At 42.7% G+C, this 23,641-nt stretch overlaps 1 protein-coding gene across 1 annotated transcript; it reads left to right on the forward strand.

Annotated features, from left to right (window-relative positions):
- Positions 1–1,869: 1,869 nt before the first annotated feature.
- Positions 1,870–21,864, forward strand: XK (X-linked Kx blood group antigen, Kell and VPS13A binding protein). The gene is made up of 3 exons (XM_051811699.1): positions 1,870–2,138; positions 10,709–10,971; positions 17,874–21,864. The coding sequence occupies exons 1-3, from the start codon at positions 1,894–1,896 to the stop codon at positions 18,695–18,697; spliced, it is 1,332 nt and encodes a 443-aa protein (XP_051667659.1). The 5' UTR covers positions 1,870–1,893; the 3' UTR covers positions 18,698–21,864.
- The last annotated feature ends 1,777 nt before the right edge of the window (positions 21,865–23,641 follow it).

Raw genomic sequence — 23,641 nt, forward strand, 5'->3', positions numbered from 1 at the left:
CTCCCCCACTCCCAGTGAAGGACACCAGAGCATTACATTCACCTAGGCCTGCCCATAACAAGATTTCCATCTTTGCAATCATGAGCTTGAATTCAACTAGAGCTGAGCAATGACTCCAGATTTCCCAGAGCAGCAGTTCAAGAAATGGCATTTTTTAAAATTCTGGTGACAAACTAAGTTGCATTAAAGAACAGTAGCAGACATGCAGAAGTAGCTATTAGCATTATCCCATTAATAGGCTAATAGCTCCACATCCTGCCTTCCTGTTGTGCTCCTGCTAGGTCCCAGATTTCTTTTGTTAACCTCCATGTGCCAAGTCTGCAATTACCTGGGAACAGGCAAGGAGAAACAAGATCTATCAGGGCAGGCATCAGAACCAGCTGAGCACGAACAAAGTACTTGCACCAAGAGGCAGAGAGAAATGGCAGTGATTGGAGACCCCTCCTGTGCAGGATAGAGGCACCATCTGCCAACCTGACCTGGTACCTCAGCAGTTTTGTTTCTTGCCAGGTGCTCAGATTCAGGATCTGAGAGATGGAGAGTCTGCAAAGGCTCATCTTTCCCTCAGGCTGTTGCCTTGTGCCGCTTGTCCATGCAGGCATCAGTGACACAGGCAGGGTGACATTTCCAGAAGGACTGCAGAGCTCTGGTGAGCAAGGAGGAAGGATCCTGCTGGTGAATGGGAAAGGCCCAGGGAGAGTGGGCAAGTGCTATGGGCTGGTGTCACAGCACGTGCTTAGTGTTCTGTGGCCTTAGGAACCTTTGCAGGAAAAGGGCTGGGAAGCAAGGGTGAGATCCACTTGGCAAAGTGCTAAAAGGGCACCTCTGCCACTGCCTCACTGCCCTGCTGAGGGGGCTCTGAGCTGGGTACATCAGAGGAGTCTCTACGGCACTCACAGCTACCTCTCCGCCTTTTGTTTCTTTGGTTTTTTGTTGTTGTTGTATTTATTTATTTTGCAACCGGTCATGCCTATCTTGTATTGGCCTTTTTAGCCAACAACGCGCTTGCAACAAACATTGGGTAGAGCCCTTCCCAAATCTTCGTTCGCGAAGCCTAGCCGTGAGATGAGATTTATTTATTCAATTTTTTATCAACTGTCTCTCAGCCTTTTTTGTTGCACAGGGTTATTTTTTTCCAGGTACAGGACTTTGCCCTTGCCTCCTTCTTTCAGTATACCTGTTCTGTCACTCTCTATAACTACCTGAAAGGAGGTTGTACCCAGGTGGGCGGGCGGCCTCTTCTCCCAGGCAACCAGCAATAGGATGAGAGGACATAGTCTTAAGCTACACCAGGGGAGATTTAGGTTGGACATTAGGAGGAATTTCTTCACAGAAAGGATGGTTAGACATTGGAATGGGCTTCCCATGGAGGTGGTGGAATCACTGTCCCTGGAGGCGTTTAAGGAAAGACTGGACGTGCCACTCAGTGCCAAGTTGACAAGGTGGTGTTCAGTCATACCTTGGACTCCATGACCTCAGAGGTCTTTTCCAACCTAATTCATTCTGTGCGTCTGTGATCCCTCCAGCCCGACCAAGCGCCCCGGTAACCACCCGCTCCTCTCTCCCCGCCCCGACCGATCCCCCTCAGGTCAGCGCTGTATCTTGGGGCCGAAGGAGCCGTGATGAGAGGGTGCTCCCCACGAAAGAGCCGCCATGAGGGGGTACTCCCCACGCACCGGCGGGGAATCTTCCTCCCTTTCCAGCCCAGCTGGGGCCGAGCCCCGGCAGCGCCGGGCGCTGTGGTGGGAGCGGCGGCGGAGGCCGCGGTCCGGCGCTGAGGGCGGTGAGGGCGGCGGCGGCTCCCCCTGGCGGGCTCGGCGCCGCACCGCACCCACCGCACCGCGCCTCAGCTGGGCGGGCCGGGCGGGCCGGGCTGGGGCGGCGGCGGCGGCGATGAAATTCCCGGGCTCCGTCCTCGTCTCCCTCGTCCTCTTCTTGTCCGAGACCACGGCCGCGCTGTGCCTGAGCGCGGCGTACCGCGCGGCGGGGGACCCCATGTGGCACTGGCTGACGCTGCTCTGCGCCCTCCTGCCCTGCGTGCTGGTGCAGCTCAGCCTGGTCTTCATCCACCGCGACGTGACCCGCGACCGCCCGCTGGTGCTGCTGCTGCACCTGCTGCAGCTCGGGCCGCTCGTCAGGTCGGTGAGTCCGTCCCGCCCCTCGGCGGGGCCGGGGCCGAGCGCGGGGGGCGCCCGGAGCCCCCCGGCCTTTGTGCGGAGCGGGCGCGGCCGCTGCTGCTCTGCACCGCGTCCTGCCGGTCCTGCCTTTGAACGGCGTCCTTTGGGAATGCCCTCAGGGAAAAGGGGCTCAGCCCTGCCGGGCCCGCGGGGAGCCGGGAGAGCCCCCGTCCGCGTCCCGCCGCTGCGCTGGTTTTGCATCGCCTGCGGATGGCCGTGCCTGTTCGCTGCCGGCTCATCCACAGCGCTTTGCTCGCAGGTGACTTCCAGGAGGGAAAGGGAAGGTTCGCTCGGTTGGGAGTTTAGGACAACGACAGTGATGCTCTAGTCAGTCTGTTCTTTCCAAATGTGAACTTCTTGCCCCACATTGCTTTTGGAGATTTTTTTTTTTTCCAGCTTCAGTTTAACTTCTCTCTGAAAATACCCTTAAAGTAAAAAAAAAGAAATCCCAGATAGATGAAAAGCTACAGCGGTAGTGCAACTCCCAAGTCAAAATGTTTGCTGGGGGCGTTCATTTTAAATTTACATTCATATCTTTTATTTAAAAAGAAAGGTGAAGAAAGGCTGGGAGAAGCATCAGCAACTTTTTGAAATTCCTGGACAGTGTGGGAAAGGAAGATTTGTTCACACTAAGAAGGGTGAACAGTTTGGATGTTACAAAATATCTTACACATCAAAAACATGACTTCTGTAACCACGACTGGGTTTTGTTAATGTTTTTGTTTTTTTAAGATTTTAAAGATATTTAAATTATGGCTAAACAGTTCTTGAAGAGCTCTGATTTCTAAAAGCTGAGAATAAAGCACTTCTACATTCTTTGTAAAATAAGAGAGGAACCAAAGAGAAAGAAACTATCAAAATAAAAACTATGTTGGTGACTTTTGTCATTCTAAATCAATTTCTTGAGGTCAGATAAGGAAAGAATGTCATGTCAAGCTGGAAGATGTGAATAAACAAATAAAGGATGTAAACAACCAAAAAAAATTGGAGGATTTTCTTTATAATTATCTGAAAGAAACAGACTTCCTCTTTGACCTTAACCACCAGGCATGACTTGACTTTCTCTTTCTTTCTCAATATCAAATTTATCTGTTTACAACATAAGTCTCATGTTGTGCAGAGCACACTTTCTGCTCCATTGGCAAGCTCCCAGCCACAGTCACTGCTGTAAAACTAGTGGGCATATGGAAGCCCTCTCCTCTCTTCAAGTGTGTTGCCAACTCTGCAATTCTGCCTTTCTTAAAGATTTACAAACCTGGCATTTCCAAAAGGTTTGAAGATGTTCTGGAGGTGTTGCAGCATGCCTGTGCCACGGTCCCCATGACATCATTTGGGCATTACAAAGTGATGTATGTTGACTTCTCTCTAAACCCAGGACAACTGGAATTATAATTACTAATACAAAGAGGGTAGTACGTTCATGCTACCTGAGAAACTTATTTCCTGCTAAAGGCTGGAGGGACTCTACAAAACAAAAACTTCATAGAAAACAACCTCTCTTTATTTTTCAGGAAATGTGTCTATTTGTAGAATGCAGCACAAAAATGTGGGAAGACGAAGTGATCAGACTGAAGCAGACAGTAAAGGGATTTTATTTTGGGTTTTTTTTCCTCCCTTGCCTTTCTTGCAGCTACACATTGCTGTATCTGTCAGAAGAGGAAACTGATTGTTTCCCATAAGTTGTAGCTCTGCACTGTATAAGTTTAAGGGTTTTCAGCACATGAAATACTTTACATTTCCCTGCTTTGCACAGGAGGCTTTCTATCCTGTGTGGACTGCCATGCACACAAGTGGTAGCTAGAAGGCAAAATATTTTTTGGCTGTATCATCACTGCACTGGGGCTTTAACTTTTGTAAGCTGAAAAGGACCATTGTCCTTGGAGGCATTTTGTTCCATCCTTGTAGGCAAACCTCTGCTCCTTTACACCAGAGAATCCTGCTGTTCTTAGTCATTTGCTTCCCTGGTGTGAAGCCTCACTCCATCCTCCCTACTCAGTCTCTTGTATCTCCCCGGCACAGCCCAGGGTTGCTTAGGGAGAGCTGGGCCACATTAGGTCAAATAGGACACAGACAGTAGAGCCTCCTCAGGCTCTGTCTGCCTGTGGCATCAAAGTGAAGTGTTTAAGAACCTTTAGGCTGTGTGAGATGACACGCTGTAAAAGAGGGCTGGCTGCTTTGGCTGGCTTTAAAAAAGCTAACACCCACCTTTTAACCATCTTTTTTTGGTTTGGTATGATACAGGATAGACAGGATTTCTCTGTTCAAACTCAGATACTGCGATATCAGTGCACTGCTTACCAACAGCCCATATATGTTTTGTGAGGTTTTCTTCATCATCTTAAAATCTAGACATTTTTCTCCTCTTCCTTTTTCTCTTAAAAAAAAAAAAACAACCTTTAAATTATGGGGAATGGTTTGGGCATATCTTGGCGGGGAAGGAGGGTATTGAACTGTGCAAGAGAAATGATCCAGCCTATTTTGAATCATGTGTGTTGGGAAGAAAGTACATTCTCTCATAGATCCTTCTTACATATCACCATCTTCCCCAAACACCCACACTCCACCTGTTCGGGAGGCACTTGCTGTCCTGCTGCCACCACTGGAAGCACTAAAATTGGGTAACATCCCCCTTCCTGGAGAGGACTTTTGCTGTACTGTTAATGTACCTTTTTTTTTTTTAATTTCTTCTCCCACTCCCTAGGAGCTTCTCTATAAATTTGGGGCAATTTGTAGAGCAAAATTTCTATATCCCTTAGTGGCCTGGCTGTGACACTCAGGATGCAGGCATGCCAGAGACTATGCAGAGACTTGGCTGGAACAAAGTGACTGCAGGTTTCTGGGCATCATGAGGGATTCCTGCAGCATTTCAGGTCAGTGCCATTCCTTATGAGTGCACCAAATTGTCTGGATGCTTAGGAGACATATTTGGATACTTTTTTTTTTTTTAAAGAAGATTCTTTTACTGCATAAAGTAAATTAAAACAAAAAGAAATTACTTAAAATAGTAACCAATGTTAATGAGAGGTTTAATATACTTTTATTTTCTTTAGGGAAGGTCATGGTGAGATTTTTGGTTCATTATTGGCTGCTCCTGAACCAAGGACTCTCTCTTTATTCCCTGTTCATTTGAATGGCACCTCTATCACCAAGATCATCTTGAGATTTTAGGTGCTGCTACAATTCCAATAAATAACAACTGGATGTATTTTTACTAGCGTACTGCACCACACTTAAGGATTTGTTCAAAGTGCAAATAACTCTTCATAGAATCAGAGAATCGTTTAGGTTGGAAAAGACCTCTAAATCATCAAATCCAGTTGATAACCCAGCATCACTGTGTTCACTACTAAACCATGTCCCTAAGTGCCACATCCACATGCCTTTTTGACCATTCCTAATCATGATGATTCCACCACTTCCTGAGCAGCTTATTCCAATGATTGACCATCCTTTAAGTGAAAAGACTTTTACTAATATCCAACCTGAACCTCCCCTAGCACAACTTGAGGCCATTTCCTCTTGTCCTGTCACTTGTTATCTGGGGAGGAGTGACTGACTCTTACCTGGCTACAGCCTCCTTTTGGGTAGTTGTAGAGCAAGAAGGTCCCACCAAGCCTCCTTTTTTCTTTACCCTTCATGAAGGGCACCAGAGAACCCCCTGTTAACTTCCTTGCCCTTTTCTATTTTGCAAGCAACAAACAGATCAGGAGCTGAAGTGCAGATTTCCAACGAACTGGCTTAGTCAGTCACACTCCAGAGATGTTCCTGATGTTGTATCTTAAGTCTGCTAGATGCAGTGGTTCCCTACCACCTGAATTACTGAAGTGGCATGCTCAAAAGAGACTGGTGTGAACTTGGCAGTGCTTCCTTCTGGTACCAACTTCATAGAGAGGAAAGCTTGAGTGACTGCAGGTGTCTTTGAAACTACTGTCCCTGGTGCTCTGTTAGTGGAATGTGAGCCCACGGGCTGTTCCTTGTTAGGAGATGCAATCAGGGAAAGGCTGTCCCCACAGAAGGATGAACTTCTCTTGCAAAAAACATCACAATCAAATATAACAAGTCCCTTTTTAGAACACTAATTACTGTTTTCCTTGGGTTATAATGGGACAAGGATGTAAACAATAGAATATTATTTAATGGGCTAGGGCTTTGTTTCTCAAGGCATGAGGAGAAACAATTACATGTCTGTGTGTACCTTGTAGACAGCGGCACAGCAGATGCAGGAGGAAGTTTGCATCAAACTGCCAGAGGAGCTGCTGTTATGGCCAAAGTTTGATTCTGTGAGCTACGGGAAGTAAAAACACAAAACAAAACAAACTCACCAAAGAAACCCCCCAAAAAACCTATAGGCTGAAATTTTTAGAGTTGTTCATGTTTTGGATATCTAATTCTGTGATTTGAAATCTAATGAGCTCTACTGGTTCGATCTCATCGTGCAGAAGAATTGTCTCCCATGAGTAGTCTCTCTTTCCTGGTGACCTGCTTTGCAGTTCAAAATAGAACAGGTCTGAAAACTTTCCTTCCTTTTAGTACTTCCATTGGCAGACCTTATCGTAGGAGATCCTGCTAGCTCTAAACTTTACAACTGTTCATGTATCTTCCTCTTTTCCAGATGGGAAGACTATGCCTAAATTGTCTTCAGGCTATTTTTTTTTCCTTTATTCCAGAGAAGATATGTTAGGTGTCCATCATGGGATGAAAAGAAAGTCAGTACAGGTAGAAGGTAGAACAGTGAGTGAGGAACAGTCTTTGGCTGATGTAGGTAAGTAAGTCTGCAGGACTGATGACTCTTTTGCTTGCTTTTCTAAAGAGAAGGAATTACTAAAAATTGAGTCATTAGAGAAATCTGTATGTTTGCAGTGACCTTCTGTGGATAGGTCTCAAATAGCTGTTTATTCTTGGAGAACTTGGCTGTGGAAAGTTCCCTGTTTTCATTGCCTACTCCCTCTTCACACCACCATTATTTTTTCTGTATTTAAATCCCACGCATCCATGATTAAAAGAGGGAATGAGGTGCTCGCTCTCGGCAAGCTTATAGGGATGGGATTATTCCTCCTACTTACTGTGTTGAAGGCAAATGTTTGCTGCTGAATCACTTCTTGTGGGCACCATCAGGATCCTTGAAAAAGTATGGCTTTTCTCTCTGCCAAGATGGGGAGAAAGCAGCACCATCCTCTTCTTACCTTTTAACTTTCACCATAGAAAGTAGATCTGACTTTTTTTCTTCAAAGCAAATTGCAGCTGTCATTGCCTTAAATGCAGTGAAAACAACCAGCTGCTCTCCTTCCGCTTTTGGTGCCAAGCGAGGAGCTGTCGAAGGGGCCCTAAATGTCACTGCATTCCAGGAAATGAATTGTGCAGAAGTTGGGATCTCTCACTCCTGTTCCTCTGGAGCAGAGCAGCGATGAACAACCAGGGCTTCTGGGGAATTCATCATGCTGCAGCAGTTTGTAACTGTGGAGGAGAGTTATCGTGAAGCAGTTGCCATCTTGTACTGTGTCTTAGTTGTACTTCATACTAAAGAAGAACAAGCCAGTTCATTTAAAGACAAGATGCCCAACCCTTCAGCGTGTACTTCACAGGCAAAGTCATAATCTGGCACAGGTGCATGATCTGAATTGATTCTTCATCACAGTTCTGGATCCTTCTCATCTGGCTGGTCCTTCAAGTGCCTGTTCCCCTCTTAACTCTCTATTCCTTAAAACTTTTAGATTGGTGCTCTTTATTTCTAGTATATCAGCTGCTAGTGTGTTCCTGTTTGAAGCAATTGCCTGGGCAGTGGCACCAGTCAGAGTCCTGACTGCATTTGTATTTTGCTCCAGAAGGCTTGACCTCCAGAAACACTCCCATGGGCAGGGCCTGGAAGAACATGGGCATAATTAGTGATGTAGTCTGAGTGCTTGCACATACCATTTTATTGCTCTGCTGCACTGGTAAAAGTCCCCTTTTGGCTCTAAGGTTGCTCATTTCACATTGTGTTTGCTTTTCTCTACTGATATAAAATTTCCCATCACAAACAATACATTTTTACTTAGTACCCAGCTAATAAATACAAATCAAATGCTTGCCCCAAAATCCAACATTTTGTTGATTATAATGTTTGCTATAGTCAGTTGCCTTATAAATCTTATCATCTCTTTTATTGGATTATTGTGTATTTTTCAGATGGGTCCCTAAACTATATCTGCTTCTAATCACACACAGCAAGAGTTCAGAAGCTGATGCTGAGATCCCATTTTCCATAATAGCTTCAGACTTGCCCTCAGCTCAGGGTGAATACATAGCTGTGAATACTAAGCAGGACAAAAATGTTCTGGTATCTTTCTTTTGGAATAAAATCAATTTGTTGGCTTCAGAATCTGTGTTGGCTTCATAAGCCACGGTGCTTTATTAATTTTTCACACTTTATTTTTGGTTGTGTGGATTCTTTCACGTGGAACAAGGCTGGCAAGGAGTAGAAAGATTAATGAGGGGAAAACACAAAGTCATCTCTATGAATTGAACCTCGAGAGCACCAGGGACTTCCAATAGCATTAGTGATGATAGCTGAAGCCTTGTGAAGCAAGGATAGTACTACATACTCCTAAAACTGCTCTTGAAACAGTTTCAGCAGTAGCAGTTGAAACTTGCTAATGGTCCGGTTAGGAGAAAAAATGAAGTATAGTTTATTAAAATAAAAATCAGCATGCTTATAGTTGAATTTTTATAAGTGCTACTTTACAGCTTTCCCCTAAAAGGCTGTGATAGGCTCTGAGTTGGCAAGTGTTTTAAAAAGTCAAGTTAAGAAGGAAATGGGAGTTCAATAAAGACTCAGACAAGCATAGCTCTGTCGTCTTTAGTTGTGAGACACTTTTAAATGGAAGATAAGCCTTATTTGTCGGTTACCAAAACTCACCAGCCATCTGACTTGGTGGAGACTCAGAGATGCTGCATTCCAGCAAGTATTAACTGCAGAGGTGGAGGAGATGAACCCCAGCAGGCACTATGGAAGGAAAGAAGACAGCTCAATCCCCACCAGCAGATGATGCCTGTGCAAGAAGATGCCATGCGTGCCAGGCTGTGGGAGGGGGTGTGACCAGAGCTGGTGCCACAGGGGGGGCACTGGGGATTTCTCCCCCCAAAACTTCCCTTGGCTGGAATCCAGCCCTCATCAGTGCTGCTGCTCACACTACAGCTGGGTTTGGGCTTTTGGGGAGTACTTTTCAGCTTATGGACTCCTCCGCAGCATGCCCTGTGTTTTTAGAACCCTAAACAATGTGACAGAAATAAAGTTTTTCTTTCCTCTCCTGTCACCTTCAGCTTATGATTTCACCTGTACCTCTGTTATTCATTGCTTGTTATTACTTCCCAGACAAGGCTGACTGTTCCCCTTTGTGTTCTGGTTCTGCTTGATGCCCAAGCCTGCCCTTAACACCTTCATATCTGAGTAGTTCTCTTAGAATAGTTTTTCTGAAGTTTTATCCAATTAAAAAACATTCATTGGAAGGAAGTTTCAGAAATTGTCCTTTCCTTGCAGAAATCTGTCTGAGGCTAATTCTCAAAGAGCCAGATTGTCCTTGTTGCTACAGCATTAACTGCAGATAACCTTTTCTATTCCCTCCCAAATGTATGGATTATTCTCTGTGCATAGGTAGAGGCAGCAAATAGTACAATATGTAATTTATGATTAGAAGTGTGTGTGCTGGCACCACTTTGTTCCTTGGAAGTTAGTCTGCAGTAAGTTAGACTATATAAACAAGAGGGTTTGGCTCCCACTGTGTTTAAAGTATGAAGAGCTACAGCAACAGGAAACACTGCATCTTCTTATTTAAAAGCTTTTTGCAAGATTATGTTTAATGTTTCTTTAACAGTGCAGTAAACATAAGCAAATGTAAAGACTAAAGCTCTTGTTTTTTGTGTCTTTTTAAAAAATGCTGATTTCCAGAGTTGTGAGGCTCAAAACTGCTCCTTCTCACTGCTCTGGCATGTTATTAGTGTTTTGAACCATTGCTGGGTAAAGCAAGAATTAGAGTCCAGCATTTTGAGGTGTGCACACCTGCTTGTACCCTGAGCTTCTCTCGTCAGATACTTTGTTTAAGGCAAAGGTATGAAAAGTGTGTTTGTTGCCATGTCCCACTAGCATGTCACAGATGTATGGATAACAGGAAGATAAAAATGTGAGGATCTGAAAAACACTTCTGACTTTGGCCCTGGGTTTGCCTATGAACATTGTAGTTTAAGGACTTCAGTGGGACAACAGAGAGCAAAGGTATCTCATAGGAAACAACTAAACCTCCTCCCATGTCTGAGTATTGCAAACAGCCCAAAGGGCACTGCTGGGTTCTTGCTCTCTAGTCGCGTGTAGTTCATGTTTTAAAGAGTGAAATCTGTCATATTCCAAATTCACCAGGATGAGAAAACATACAGGCTTTGCTCTATGAACAAATGGCTTAGGACTTATATGTGATTGCTTAAAATACTAAGGATTGGGAAGACCTATGCTTTTTTTTCGTTTTTTTCCCCTGTCACTCTGTTTACTCACTTGCTTGTAGGTGCGTGGAAGCCTTTTACATTTACTACCATGCTGGCAGGATTGAAGACCCCTATGTCAGCATCACGAAGAAGTGGCAGGTGCCCAAGGATGGGTACTCAGAAGAAATCGAGAAGGAAGTGGGACAGGCTGAGCGCAAGCTGCGCACGCACAGGTCCGCCTTCAGCCGGGCCTCCGTGATCCAGGCGTTCCTCGGCTCCGCGCCCCAGCTCACCCTCCAGCTCTACATCTGTGTCATGCGGCGGGAGATCACGGCTGCCAGAAGTAGGTAGAGCCCTTGTTATCACCCTTTCTGGTATTTTGGTGGGAGGGAGAGGAGGTCAGCAGTCAGGTGTAGCTGCCCTGGACAAGAACCAAATGTGTTGCAATGTATTTCGTCTTCCTGACAGATTTTGATGGTGATGTTGCTTCCAAGTTTGTATCATGTTTTAGACTCTGACACTTTCTGTACCATACTTGGGTTGCTATAAAAACACTAATTTGATAAAGTGGCTATTATGGCATGACAGGGAGGCAGCTCAAGGAACTGAACTGTCTTTATGTAGAAGGAAAAAAATATGGCCTCTATTCCATTTTGGTTTTTGAGCAAACTTCCCAGAAAATTCCTTTGGGTACGCCACAAAGCATGTTTTGCCATGCTGCATTAGGGAATATGTACTTTCAAGAATGGAGTTTTAAATATGGACTGAGGATGTGAGCTGTCTTTACTTGTGCTAGACTCTGATTTTGGAATCAAAAGGCTGAATTCAATAAGCTGGTGTGCAGCTGTGGCCATCTCATCTCTTAACCCAAGCTGCTAAGCCTTCACCAAGCGATGCTGCACCACATGGGCTTACCAGGACACATCTGTGGGACTCTGCATCTTGCTCCATGATGAGCTCTTGATTTGCTGGCTTGCTGCCAAATAAAGAACCTACTCTAGCTGATCATGGAGCTTTTCAGTGTAAGAAAGGACTTTGACACCTATGAGAATTTGGAGATGTGTTTCCACTGAAAGAAAATGTTGTATGTGTAGGGCCATGAGTGGCCAGGGATCTTTACCAGCATCACAGGTAGGGAGGCTGGGGCTAGAGTAACAGGTTAATAATTGAATTAAAGGAAAATCATCATCATCATCATCATCATCATCATCATCATCATCATGGCTAGGCTTTGCGAATGAAAATTTGGGAAGGGCTCTACCCACGTTTGTTGCAAGAAAGGAAAATATTATTACAATAATAGTAGTAAGGGAGTGGAGGAGAGAGGGGGAGGGAGAGGGAGAGGAATAAAACCCAAGAAAGACCCATGATGGACAATATAATTGCTCACTACCCACTGACCAATGCCCAGCAGCAATCAGACCCTCCCAACCAACTCCTCCCAGTTCATAAACTGGGCATGATGCTCTGTGGTGTGGAATATTCCTTTGGCTAGTTTGGATCAGCTGTCCTGGCTGTGCTTCCTCACGGCTTCTTGTATACTTCCTCACTGGCAGAGCAGAGAAACTGAAAAGTCCTTGACTTAGAGTAAGCACTGCTCAGCAACAACTGAAACATCAGTGTGTTATCAACATTATTTTCACACTGAATCAAAACTCAGCACTGTACCAGCTACTAAGAAGAAAATTAACTCTACCCCAGCTGGAACCAGGACATCATAGCAGAAGTTTCTTGAAAAAGACGTTGCTCCTGACAGTTTTGAGTCCTTCACACCTAAGGTAGGTTCTTCAAATAGCCATGGCATTTGTGACATGGGATGAGGACAAAGCGCCTGAATCCTTTGCTGAACAGTGCAATTAGCAAAGTTTCCAGTCACTTTGCTGCAGCTGGCGTTTACTTGATAAAGGTCACCTTTTTATTGTATTTTTTTTATTACTGGTTTTGACCTTACTGGTCATGACAGCCAAGGAGAAGCACTGTGTTCCACATGATTAGAGAATTGCTTATTTAAGAATGATTTGTAACACTCTATTACTTCTGACTTTTTCTGTCACTGCTGAGATAAATTGTGAATGACAGACTGATAAACGACCTTTTGTGGGTGAAATGAAGTTAAACAGAGGTAAGCTGGCTTACCAGTGAGCTAACTAGCAAATGCAGCAGTCACCTCATGTCTCCCAGGAGCCATCTCTGTAGCAGGTGTAATTCTAAAATACAGAAATGCAGAGAAAACAAGTGTTAGGAACAGTGACAATGTCTGTTAGAGATCATACATCAGAAAAACAAGAACCCTGACTATATTCCTGTTTTGTATATCTTACCTACTGAAATATTGAAGCTTTCTAGAATCTCTTTATCCAGCTTACTTCTGCAGTAGTACCTTTTGTCCACCAGTATTATTCAGCCTCCAGAGTAAAGGGGAATGATGCACATTTTCATCTTGTTTTCTATGTGTACACAGGATTCTCACATATAAGTACATGACTTTAACCCTTTGATTTTGCTGCACCATCATAGTAATTTAACAGCCAGTCCAGCTCTTATTCCACACTTCACGTCTTCAGCTTCCTTATTCTTTAACACTGATCCTTCCATTTTCATCTGTTATAATGATCACTGTCTTGTATTTTGATTTCCGCTTTTTTTGTCTTGTCTCCTCATCAGTCTCTTCTTTTTCTGGATTCCTACACTATCCTGCCTGTTATTCTGTGTAAATTCTGCTTGTTCAGGGGTAAGGAGGTCAGCATCACCTCTGAACCTAAAGCTGTTTACCATCACGCTCGTAGCATGGCTTGTCCCTTTCAAATCTGTGTGAAACTCCTTGTTACTTCCAGTATTGGATTGAACAGTTCTGAACAGAGTGTGCATCCCTGTCTAGCCCTTTGTCAGCCAGAGCCATGCTCTGTGTTTCTTGTGTATTTTATGTCATTCATTAGTTTCTCTGGAGGTTTTGGGTGGGTCATCACACTTCTGGATTATCAGATCCTTGCTGGTGTTTGGCATTCTCCAAAACTGTCATTTCACTGTCTGCCAAGAATGGAAGATCAAGAGAACTGGAGAGAATTGCAAAAGCAGGACAAAGTCTTTAGGTTAGTAATGAGTGACTTGAAGCTTCAGTGACTGCAAGAAATAATAGAAATGCTGGATGTAATGCAAGACTGGAAACCAGTATGTAATAGCAGGAACAGTGTGGCCAGCAGGACCAGGGAAGTGATTCTTCCCCTGTACTCAGCGCTGGTGAAGCCACACCTCGAGTGCTGTGTCCAGTTCTGGGCCCCTCAGCTCAGGAAGGACATTGAGGTGCTGGAGCAGGTCCAGAGAAGAGCAACAAGGCTGGTGAAGGGACTCGAGCACAAGTCCTATGAGGAGAGGCTGAGGGAGCTCGGGTTCTTTAGCTTGGAGAAGAGGAGGCTCAGGGGAGACCTCATCACTCTCTACAACTCCCTGAAAGGAGGTTGTAGCCAGGTGGGCATTGTTCTCTTCTCCCAGGCAACCAGCAGTAGGACAAGAGGGCTCGGTCTTTAGCTCTGCCAGGGGAAGTTTAGGTTGGCTATTAGGAAGAAATTTTTTACAGAGAGAGTAATCAGACATTGGAATGGGCTGCCCAGGGAGGTGGTGGATTCACTGTCCCTGGAGGTTTTTAAGATGAGACTGGATGTGACATCAGTGCCATGGTCTGGTAACCGCAGCGGTGTTGGATCAAGCATTGGACTTGATGATTTCGGAGGTCTTTTCCAACCCAGTTGATTCTATGATTCTATGATTCTAATCTGAGTCCTAGTTCTAAATATTCAGTTCTTTCTTTGGTTACAACCTGACTGGGAAGAAGTTTCCCAACTTGCTGCTGTATGAAATGCCCATGAAATGACTTTGTAGTTGGCACTCCCAGAACAGACACCGAGGTCTCTTCTGCACATTTGGGCTACTCTCTGCACTCAAATGCTTCAGCACCTGTCAGTATTGTCTTTGCCTTAGAGCCAGATATAACCTTGCTTTGAAGAGAGTCTGACAACAGGCTCAGGTCCACTTACCCACTGCTGGGCAGCTCTCCAGACCACTTCACTTAGGTGGTACCACCTGGAGGAACATAAGGCCAGTAGGTGCCAAAAAGACCTGAGTTAATGTTAGTTACAAAACCAGCTCACTGGAGATGGGGGATGTGTGGCTTGCCCCTTATCTCTGACTAAGGGCCAATTCTCAGTGTGCAGTATTGAATGTGGAAGCAATGTTTTTGTTTTTGTAAGTCTAGTTTGTGTGCTGTTAACAGCAGGCAAGTTATCTTTTTCAAGCATTGCTTACAATGATAATCTCAAAAGGAGGATTTCCTACCATTTAAAAATGAAATTATTCTCCGGAAGAAGGTTGGATTTCTTTTTTTTGATGAAAATTTTTAGCAGTGACAGCCATCTTCAGTACAGAAGTTTTTGCTGTAATACTTCTTACAACTTACTAGTGTTTTCAGTGGCACTTTCTTAATGCTCTTGACTGGGTTCTGTAGATGGTCTTACTAGAGATCTTAAGATGTTTCTACAGTTGCTTCCTCTGAACTCATTAAGCTCTGACCACAGAATATTTTTCTCATTGTTTGAACAACATACTTTGAGTATTAATAGTTGTTTCTAAGTGTTGAAATTATGTGTTATGACAAAAAAAAAAGTTTCTAGGTGTCTTACCCTAAGGAAAAATATAAGTGCCCTTATTTTTCAAGGGTTCGGATTATCAGTTTAGAAAACTATAGTATATATAACATATTGTATGTATATATATATATATATAACTACAGTATATATAACAGATTTCAGTAATCAGTCTTTGTGATTTAGCTCATCTAGAGCAGAATTAGCAATTACTGAAGTGGGAAGGACCAGGTCTTGAAAGTATTTAGGACATAATACCAAAACCCAACAAAATAAAACAGTGCCTGCATGAATGACTCAGTGAGTGTGCACCTCTGATTTGTAAGAAAAGTACAGCCTTTTGGGAGGAGGAAGAAAGAAAAGAAATGCCACCTTTATAAAGACTGTTAAGGAATTTGGGACTGTTCCAAGAGAAGATGCTTTACCTTTTAAATTTTCATTTCTTTGCCTGCTCAGGATGAGCAAAAGCAACAGTGTCACTCTCCCACATGTCCCTTTGTGGTTCCTTCAAACCATCTTTCTCACAGAGTTAAAAGCGACGTTTGAATTGAAGGTTTGGTGACAGTAATGAGCTTTTGGGAAAGGAGCAGGACTGGACTACTGTATTAAACTGCAGCCAGCATGACCTAGTTTTTATCAGTGGAGAAATGCCTCTTTTGAAGGCTTGAGTTTATAAGATAATTTTGAGATTAATACAGGATTCCTAAAGTGAAATTGCAGAATAACATCTATGTCTCAGCTTATCAAAGCAGAAAGCAAGCACACGTCCAGGACAGCAGCACTCAGTCCCTGGTGGGCAGGTTTTTGTTTCTTTAACTCTGAGCTTTGTTAGCTGCTGTAAGTTATGTTCTTTCATAGCCCAAAACTACAGGGAAGACTTTGTAAAGAGCTACAGGATATCAAGTAATATTCTTGAGTGCAGTCACCTGCTCTTCTGCTTTCAGCCAATGTTTTTCCAAGACATAATATTTAAAAATTCTCGACTCGGGTACAGTGCTGTAAGAAAGATGTTTAAAAACACCTACTAAAAATATAAGAATACATGCACTACCAAACTGGAATGTACAAAATTACCACATAAAATAGTCAATGCTTTTCAGCTTACTGAGTGCTTTGGAAAATTAGATATAAAGACTTAATTAACTCTTTTCCAAATAATTCAGAGGTGTTTGTCGATCAGAGTGGGAGAGAGCTTAGCTGAAGTGAGAGAGAAAATCCTCTTAGAAAGTTATTAGAGATCTTAAAATAGTCATGTTTCTTTCAAAGTCATGCTTAGAAATGAATAACTCTAATTAGGAAAAACCCACAAACCCCATGTAGCAGGGAATCCAGTTCATTTGTAGGACATTGACACACAAATTAATTGAAGGCTGCAGAAAGCACTGGTTGCTAAACGTTGCAAAATTGACACAATTAAGAATTCCCAACTCTGAGTGTTTTAACTGGTGCAATATAATGCCCTGACCAGTTGGCTTAGTTTCATTGAAACTCTAAAAGAAACAACTGAACCATTTTTACTGTGCTTAACTCATTTGCATGGACAAAATGCTAAGACTGAAACTAAATGTATAGGTTGGGGGTGACTAAAATTAGTCCTCTAAGTCACCCATTCAGCGTGTTGGTAAAAATTGTGAATATATATTTGCATAATTGTGTATGCAAATGCTAAAAAAAAAATGTGGGCAGTTGGCACTTCTGTTTATTCTGTGTGTCCAGTGTTCTTGTACATTTGTACCCACTCAATGTGGCGAGACAAGACACCCTTCTGCAGCCCCAGAAGGCTTTTCCCCTATTGCATCTGGGGAAGGCAGCTAACACCTGGCCTCTGCCTTCACTTTCTGCAGAGTCTAAATGCTGTGAAACTTTCCCTTCAGGGATTTCTGAGTAGATGGGAGATACTGAAAGTTGATCTGAACATTTAAATACATTTTTAAAAGGAGTGGTTTTTTACATGCATGGTACAGATAGGTGTATAAAGAAAATGGAAATATAGGAAAACACATTGAACACAGGTGAGCAAATATCTCTCTACACAGGCAGAGACAGTGTAGATGGTTCTGGGTTTAAATTGCTTTGGCTTTCAGTTTTGAGCTCTATCACAGAGCTTTCTTGTGATCTTCAACAATTTACTTTGACGTAGAACTTCACAAGCACCAAGATATCTGCACATCCGAGTTACTCCAAAGTTTCAGCTTCTGTTTTGCAGTTTTTCATCTATATAGAGAGGAAGTAGCACTCCTGTGCCTTGTGAAGTGCTGTAAGAGTTTGAGAGCAAGTTGGATACTCTTATGACTGAGCCGTATAACCACCAAGGACAGTATATGTACGAACAGCCCTTGGCAGGGGAAGTGCTCTTTCTAGCTACTTGTAAAAGTAACAAACAGGGACCAAAACAGGAGGTAGGGTTAGAGTTATGTGATGGTTTTGGCTGGGGTAGAGTTCATTTTTTTCACACAAATATATACAAGGAATGGCTTTTGTGATGTTACACCCTGCTGGGAATCCCCAGGAAAATCCCAGGTGAAAATGACTGCGTCTGCACCAGTCTGCTGCAATGTCTGTAACTTCTGCTGAGCTGAAGGTCCTGATCTGTGTTTTCTCTTTGTAGGTATTTGTATGCTGCTTTCTCTCCTGTCCATTGTATACGGCGCCTTGCGCTGCAACATCCTGGCCCTTAAGATTAAGTACGATGATTACGAGGTCCATGTGAAACCAGCCGCCTACCTCTGCATATTCCTGTGGAGAAGCTTTGAGATTGCCACACGGGTGACGGTGTTGGTCCTTTTCAGTTCAGTCCTTCGAATCTGGATTTTCCCCGTTACGATGGCGAATTTCTTTGGTTTTTACTTCTTCCCGTGGATTCTTTTCTGGCGTAGCAGATCCCCATTTCCCGAGAACATAGAGAAGGAATTCAGCAGAGTCGGCACTACCATCGTCTTGTGCCTTCTCACCTTCCTGTATGCTGGCATTAACATGTTCTGCTGGTCGGCAGTACAGGTGGAGCTCAATGATCCTGACTTAATTAGCAAATCCCAAAACTGGTACCGAATGACTATGTACTACACGCTGCGGTTCGTGGAGAACGCGTTCCTCCTGCTGATGTGGTACCTTCATAAAACAGATATCTACATGTATGTCTGCACCCCACTGTTGTTCTTGAGGCTGCTCTTAGGTTACTGCCTGGCTATCTTCTTCATGTTGGTGTTCTACCAGTTCTGCCACCCATGCAAAAAGCTTTTCTCATCCAGCATTACCGAAGCTTTGCTGTCCTGTTTGAAGTTCCTCTTCTTTATGCGCAAGACTCCCAAATCCACTGTACTGAGAGAGGAGGCAGCAGTGAAGACTGAAAATACTGATGAAGCACAGAGCAGTAGCAAGACAATAGACTCTCAAAAGGGATATCTTCATCAAAGTGCTTCTTCCAATGCCTAATACAACTGGAAGCAAGTAGGTGCCTTTGCAAGGTGGCAGATCACCTGCTGGAACGCTGTGTATCTTAGACATTGTGTCTTGTGGGTGGGGTTTCTTTCTTGCAGGTGTAGCACTGCATGGTGGCTGACAAGCCTGTCTTTGTGGAGAACAGTGTTCAGGTATTTGTATCTCTGTGTGTATGTGTATGTGGAGAGCAATTGTTGTTTGTAGACTTCTATTTCAGAGGGGTTTTGCACATAGGTTTATTATCACATGCTTATTTTATTATCACATTATCGGAGACATCCTTCAAAAACTGGCCTGTTGCTCATCTTACTCAGGAAGTCTGAAGATGGAAGGCAATGAATTTTATTTCAGATAGGATGTCCCATGGCACACCTAGCATAGAAACAGAACTTAGACCTGGACTTTATGACGACTGTAGCTGTGGTCTGCTTTGATCAAATTGCAGACTATGTTACACTCTAATTAGTGTAATAAGATAATACTTCTCTCTGCAGTATTAGAATTGGACTTCCACAATGCACTGTAGTCTGGGTTGCCATGAAACAGCCAATTAGCTAGCACTAACACTGAAATGTGACTGTTACTGAGGATGGACAGAGGGGTTATTGACTTTGCACTGTTTCACCCTTCGTATTTGCTGCTTGTTAGTAAGGTAATGAAATTTAACACATTAATTGTGATGTTCTGGAATACCTTGTTTTTCTGACATTGTCATTTGTCTAATACTTTGCTGTGTTCTGGTATCAGGGTGGTGTTCACTTTATTTAAATATCTAGAAGTTGGGCAGATAGTGTGTACTTGTCATGTAGGTGCTCTCTAGTGCACATCCCCAGGGAGTGATTCACCCGATCTTAAAATGCACAGACGATGTGAATCCTTCTCTGGAGACCTGTTACTCAGTGCTGATCAGATGCCTTGACAATGAGTTTTGACTATCCATCTCCCATTTAGATGGCTGAAGTTAAGAGATGAGCACTACTCTGATTGTCAGGGCTTTGGTAGTGCACCAAGTAGGAAGCTCAGTGACTTTATCTGGGGAGAGAAGACACTGAGTCCTTCTTTTTGAGGCTGTGATTTGTTATGATTAGTTTAATATCATTAATTCAAGATGCTCTGACTTATTTACCTCAGAAATATCACAGGCTTGAAGACTGAAAGAAAAAATGGAAGTCATTGACTTTTCTCCTCAGCAATGCATAACCACAATAAAAGGGTTTCTGTATTTTGCAAGTTGCTGAGAAACCTTTAGCAGATGAACATCCAGGAATTTAGTGGAAATGCACAAAACCATCTGTATTTCCGAAAACTAAGTGAAAGCTATTAGCACTTTGTTTGCTTAGCACCTTGCATTCCTTTTGGGTGATAAACATTGTGACTGCTCGTGGGAACAAATAATTGATGACCCAAAGCATCTCCCAGTGTCCTAAGCTTAGCCTCCATTCTGTCATCACGGAGGGTGAAGCTCTTCACTAGAGATGACATCGGCATCATTGTATTAGAAGTGCCTCAAATTCAGGTCTGAGGCCATTTATAATGAAATATGTCACCTGCAGTTCTGCAAAGAGCTAAGCTGCTTTTATTTTTTTTCTTTATTGTACTGTAAATGAATGTCTTTATATTTCAGTTTTGTAATGGAGTTATGTTTTCATTTAGCTTAATATGCATCTGTGTATGTTATGTGTATGTAGATCTCATTAAATTATTGGTGGGTGGAAATGGGAATTTTTGACCTGAGCTTGCCATGGGAATGTACCTCATACCTGGGGAAGATACCAAACCCCTCAGTTCTAATTTCTCTCTCTGAGGATCATAAAATAGTGAAGTGACTCCTTGAAGACACTACATGATTTCTCTGTACTTTTGTATGTGGAAGTACAGTGTAGTTTTTCTCTCTACTCTTCTAGATGCAAAAGAGTATTTCTTTTTTGTTGTTGTTTTTCAGTAGTGAGTTAAAGGAACAAGAGAGAATATAACCCTTGCTTCCAAACCTGCAGAGTTCAGCACACAGTCTCAAATTTTCTGGTGTTCTTAGCCAAAACTGAGTGTCTATCTTTATAGTTGGATACTCTTCAATATCATTAATCAGGGAATTATGGTTGTTGCCTATCTACAGATGTACCCAGGTCTGAAATATTAGTCTTTAAGGGAAAATAAAAAAGCGGCTTCACATGTAGAAGTAGTTCACATCTAAAGATCTCTCAAATACTTAAAGCAGACTTTGGACACTGTAAGTGATGGTGTAGTTGTGATTCTGCCATTTGGAAACAGTAAAAGCTTCACAAACCTCAGCCAGTGAGATGTTTCTGCTACAGCAAAGTCAAGTATAGGAGAGTTACACAGCCAGGAGCCTGGTATGAATACACAGTGAGTACCATGTAACCTCACATAACAATGCTGAAGGCTACTGCATATCCATATTTTAGAGCGTGTGCCATATTACTTCCTATTTTTGTACCAACCTGAAGTGCATGCATAGGGAACTGAATATTTAAATCACTGTTATGAGAGGGAAAAAAAATAAAAATATTTGTATGGGTTATATTGCTGTCCTATGGTTTTGCCTTAGTTGTGCAGAGTAACCAAATACAGCTTAAATACTCCACCAGCATGAGGGCCACTGCCTGTGCACTGTCTCATGTCACCACAGCCTGGAGTGCAACTTCACCAGCAGCCTTGCTGCTCTGAGATGTTTTATCCCCCTCTGCTGCCATTGCTGGTGGAAAGGTATGAGAGGGAGTCATAGAGACAGAAGACACTCTGTTAGACCAGTGTTTTAAAGGACAAGCGGATTTCTCTGAAGTGCCAGGAGAGGCAGTTTTTCCTCAAGATAACAACAGTCTGGAGGGTGTTGTTATCAGTCCACCCAGTGGCTGCATGGAGAGGATAATACTGGCTACAAAGTCTGTATGTGTATGAATGAGTGATCCTTTGCTGCAAACTTTACTGTGGTTTTACTCTCCTCCATGAATATTTGAGGGGTCTGTGTGTTCAATGGAAGGGTTTAGGGCTACTGCTAAAAACTGTACTCACTTGAGTAGTCCTGAGTCACACAAAGGATTGCTCAGTAAGGATTGCTCACATGTATAAGAGTATGCAAGATCTGATACATGGGTTTTCTTTTATACTTGTCAAACAACAGAAATTAAAATGTTGAAACTATCCCTTAAGTTGTGTTGGTATCAGTTCTTGTTCTGCTGCTTTCGGAAATTCGAAGTAAGGTTTACAGAACACACTGTCATCTGTCACCACGCAGCAGCAGGAATGTTTTCAAGCAGATGTGACAGAAGAATAATCTGTGGTTGATTCAGGAGTTCCTTACCTCCAACCTGTGATGCTTCCATAGTTGTTTAGCAGGAAATTTTTTAAGAGGGGGGCAGTTTAAGAGGCCAGTGTTATATGGAACGAGATCTGTATATGTAATATTTATTGTCAGGATGAGAATATTTTCTGGTTTACATTGGGAATTGGGAAGAATTCATTACTTTATAAGGAATATTTTAGCTTTTATTCTGCATACTTGTTTCAGACTCATCTGGATTTACCATGTCCTTGTCTCTGACCTAGTTAATAGCCAGCAAAATCCATGCTGAGGAATGTGGTGGAGGAACATGAATGCATAAAAACTTTGCAACACATTCAAGTGTTTGTAAATTTGTATCTATAAAATATACATTTATTTTGTAAATACAGGTGTAAATAGATACAAGTTGTAATGTGAGTACATCGCTTAAATGAGGAGTAGTGAGAAAGATATCCTGGTAGTGATGGTCACTACTGCTGCACTCCCTATAGCATAGAAAGTAATTAATCCTTTCTTACAGACATTATTTTTAGTCTCAAGGGATGATTTTAAAATCAATATCCACCATATATATTTTTTGTATTCACATGTAGATTAAAAACTCAATGAAAAATTTTGGATTTAGGCACAATCTTGATAACTTCTGTCTTCAACATGGTTCCTTAAAGAAAAGTTTATGTGACCACACTGTTTCTCTGTCAGCCCTGTTCTCCCCAATACATATCAAACATCATCATCAAACAACATCAACATAAGACACATTAAAATTACATTTTTCTGAGATCAGATATCTGAGAAAATAAAAGAGGTTTGCACAAGCTTTGTGATGGCTGTCAACTTCTAGGAGGAAAAGATAAAATCGAGGAGGAATTGATAAAATGATCTTATTGATAAGAGAGTTTTCAGCATGACCTTCTCTCTGACAACTTCACAAGTGAAGCAATGAGCACATTCTAGGGGTTATAAACCTGTGTATCACTCCGTGATCCACGTACCAGTTAACTCTTAGCATGAAAGAGAACCAGAAGGTGTGGAGAAGAAAAAGTGCAGAGGGAAGGAGGACAAGGAGATCATAAAGTCATGGGAGGTGATGGGAGTCACTTCAGTTGGAAGGATACAACATGGACTGTATTGGGCATTATACCTTCTGCACTGGTCCATCAGTTGCAGAACAGCTTAAAGTAAGTTTCTAAGCATTCTGATAAAAGACAGGGTTTTGTTAGTCGTGAAAAATGTATGACAACTAAAATTAACATTTCTAAACAGGATTTGGGTTAGTGAACTGTAATCTGATTTTTAAAAATCTAAATTGTTGAGGGGTTTTTAACTCCCCAGTAGTTCCTTCATTTTTGTCCCATGGCAGCTGAAAATATCTAGCCTAATACAATAAACCATTATCTGTTACTTTCTACCTGTTTGGAGGGCTTATGTACCAAAGAAAATGGGATTTTGAACTCAGATATTTGCAAGCCAGACATCATAGTGGGTATTTAAAATCTTTTATTTTAAAATGGAGTTGCAGTGGCTGCCTCTAGTCACTCAGGAATCATCACAGAAACACGAATATACAGTAATTTGGCAGAGGGGGTAAGTTTGATTCACCAGAGACAGAAGACTTGAAAAGTAAAAAGTACTAA

The sequence above is a fragment of the Manacus candei genome, unplaced genomic scaffold (assembly GCF_025592945.1).
Source record: "Manacus candei isolate 608988 ecotype Guabito, Panama unplaced genomic scaffold, ASM2559294v1 h1tg000083l, whole genome shotgun sequence".
NCBI lineage: Eukaryota > Metazoa > Chordata > Aves > Passeriformes > Pipridae > Manacus > Manacus candei.

Excerpts from the sequence above, each read along its gene's own strand:
- XK (XM_051811699.1), top strand. The coding sequence starts at position 1,894 with ATGAAATTCCCGGGCTCCGTCCTCGTCTCCCTCGTCCTCTTCTTGTCC. Across the intron at positions 2,139-10,708 it reads CAGCTCGGGCCGCTCGTCAG|GTGCGTGGAAGCCTTTTACA; the intron begins GTCGGTGAGTCC and ends ACTTGCTTGTAG. Across the intron at positions 10,972-17,873 it reads GGAGATCACGGCTGCCAGAA|GTATTTGTATGCTGCTTTCT; the intron begins GTAGGTAGAGCC and ends TTCTCTTTGTAG.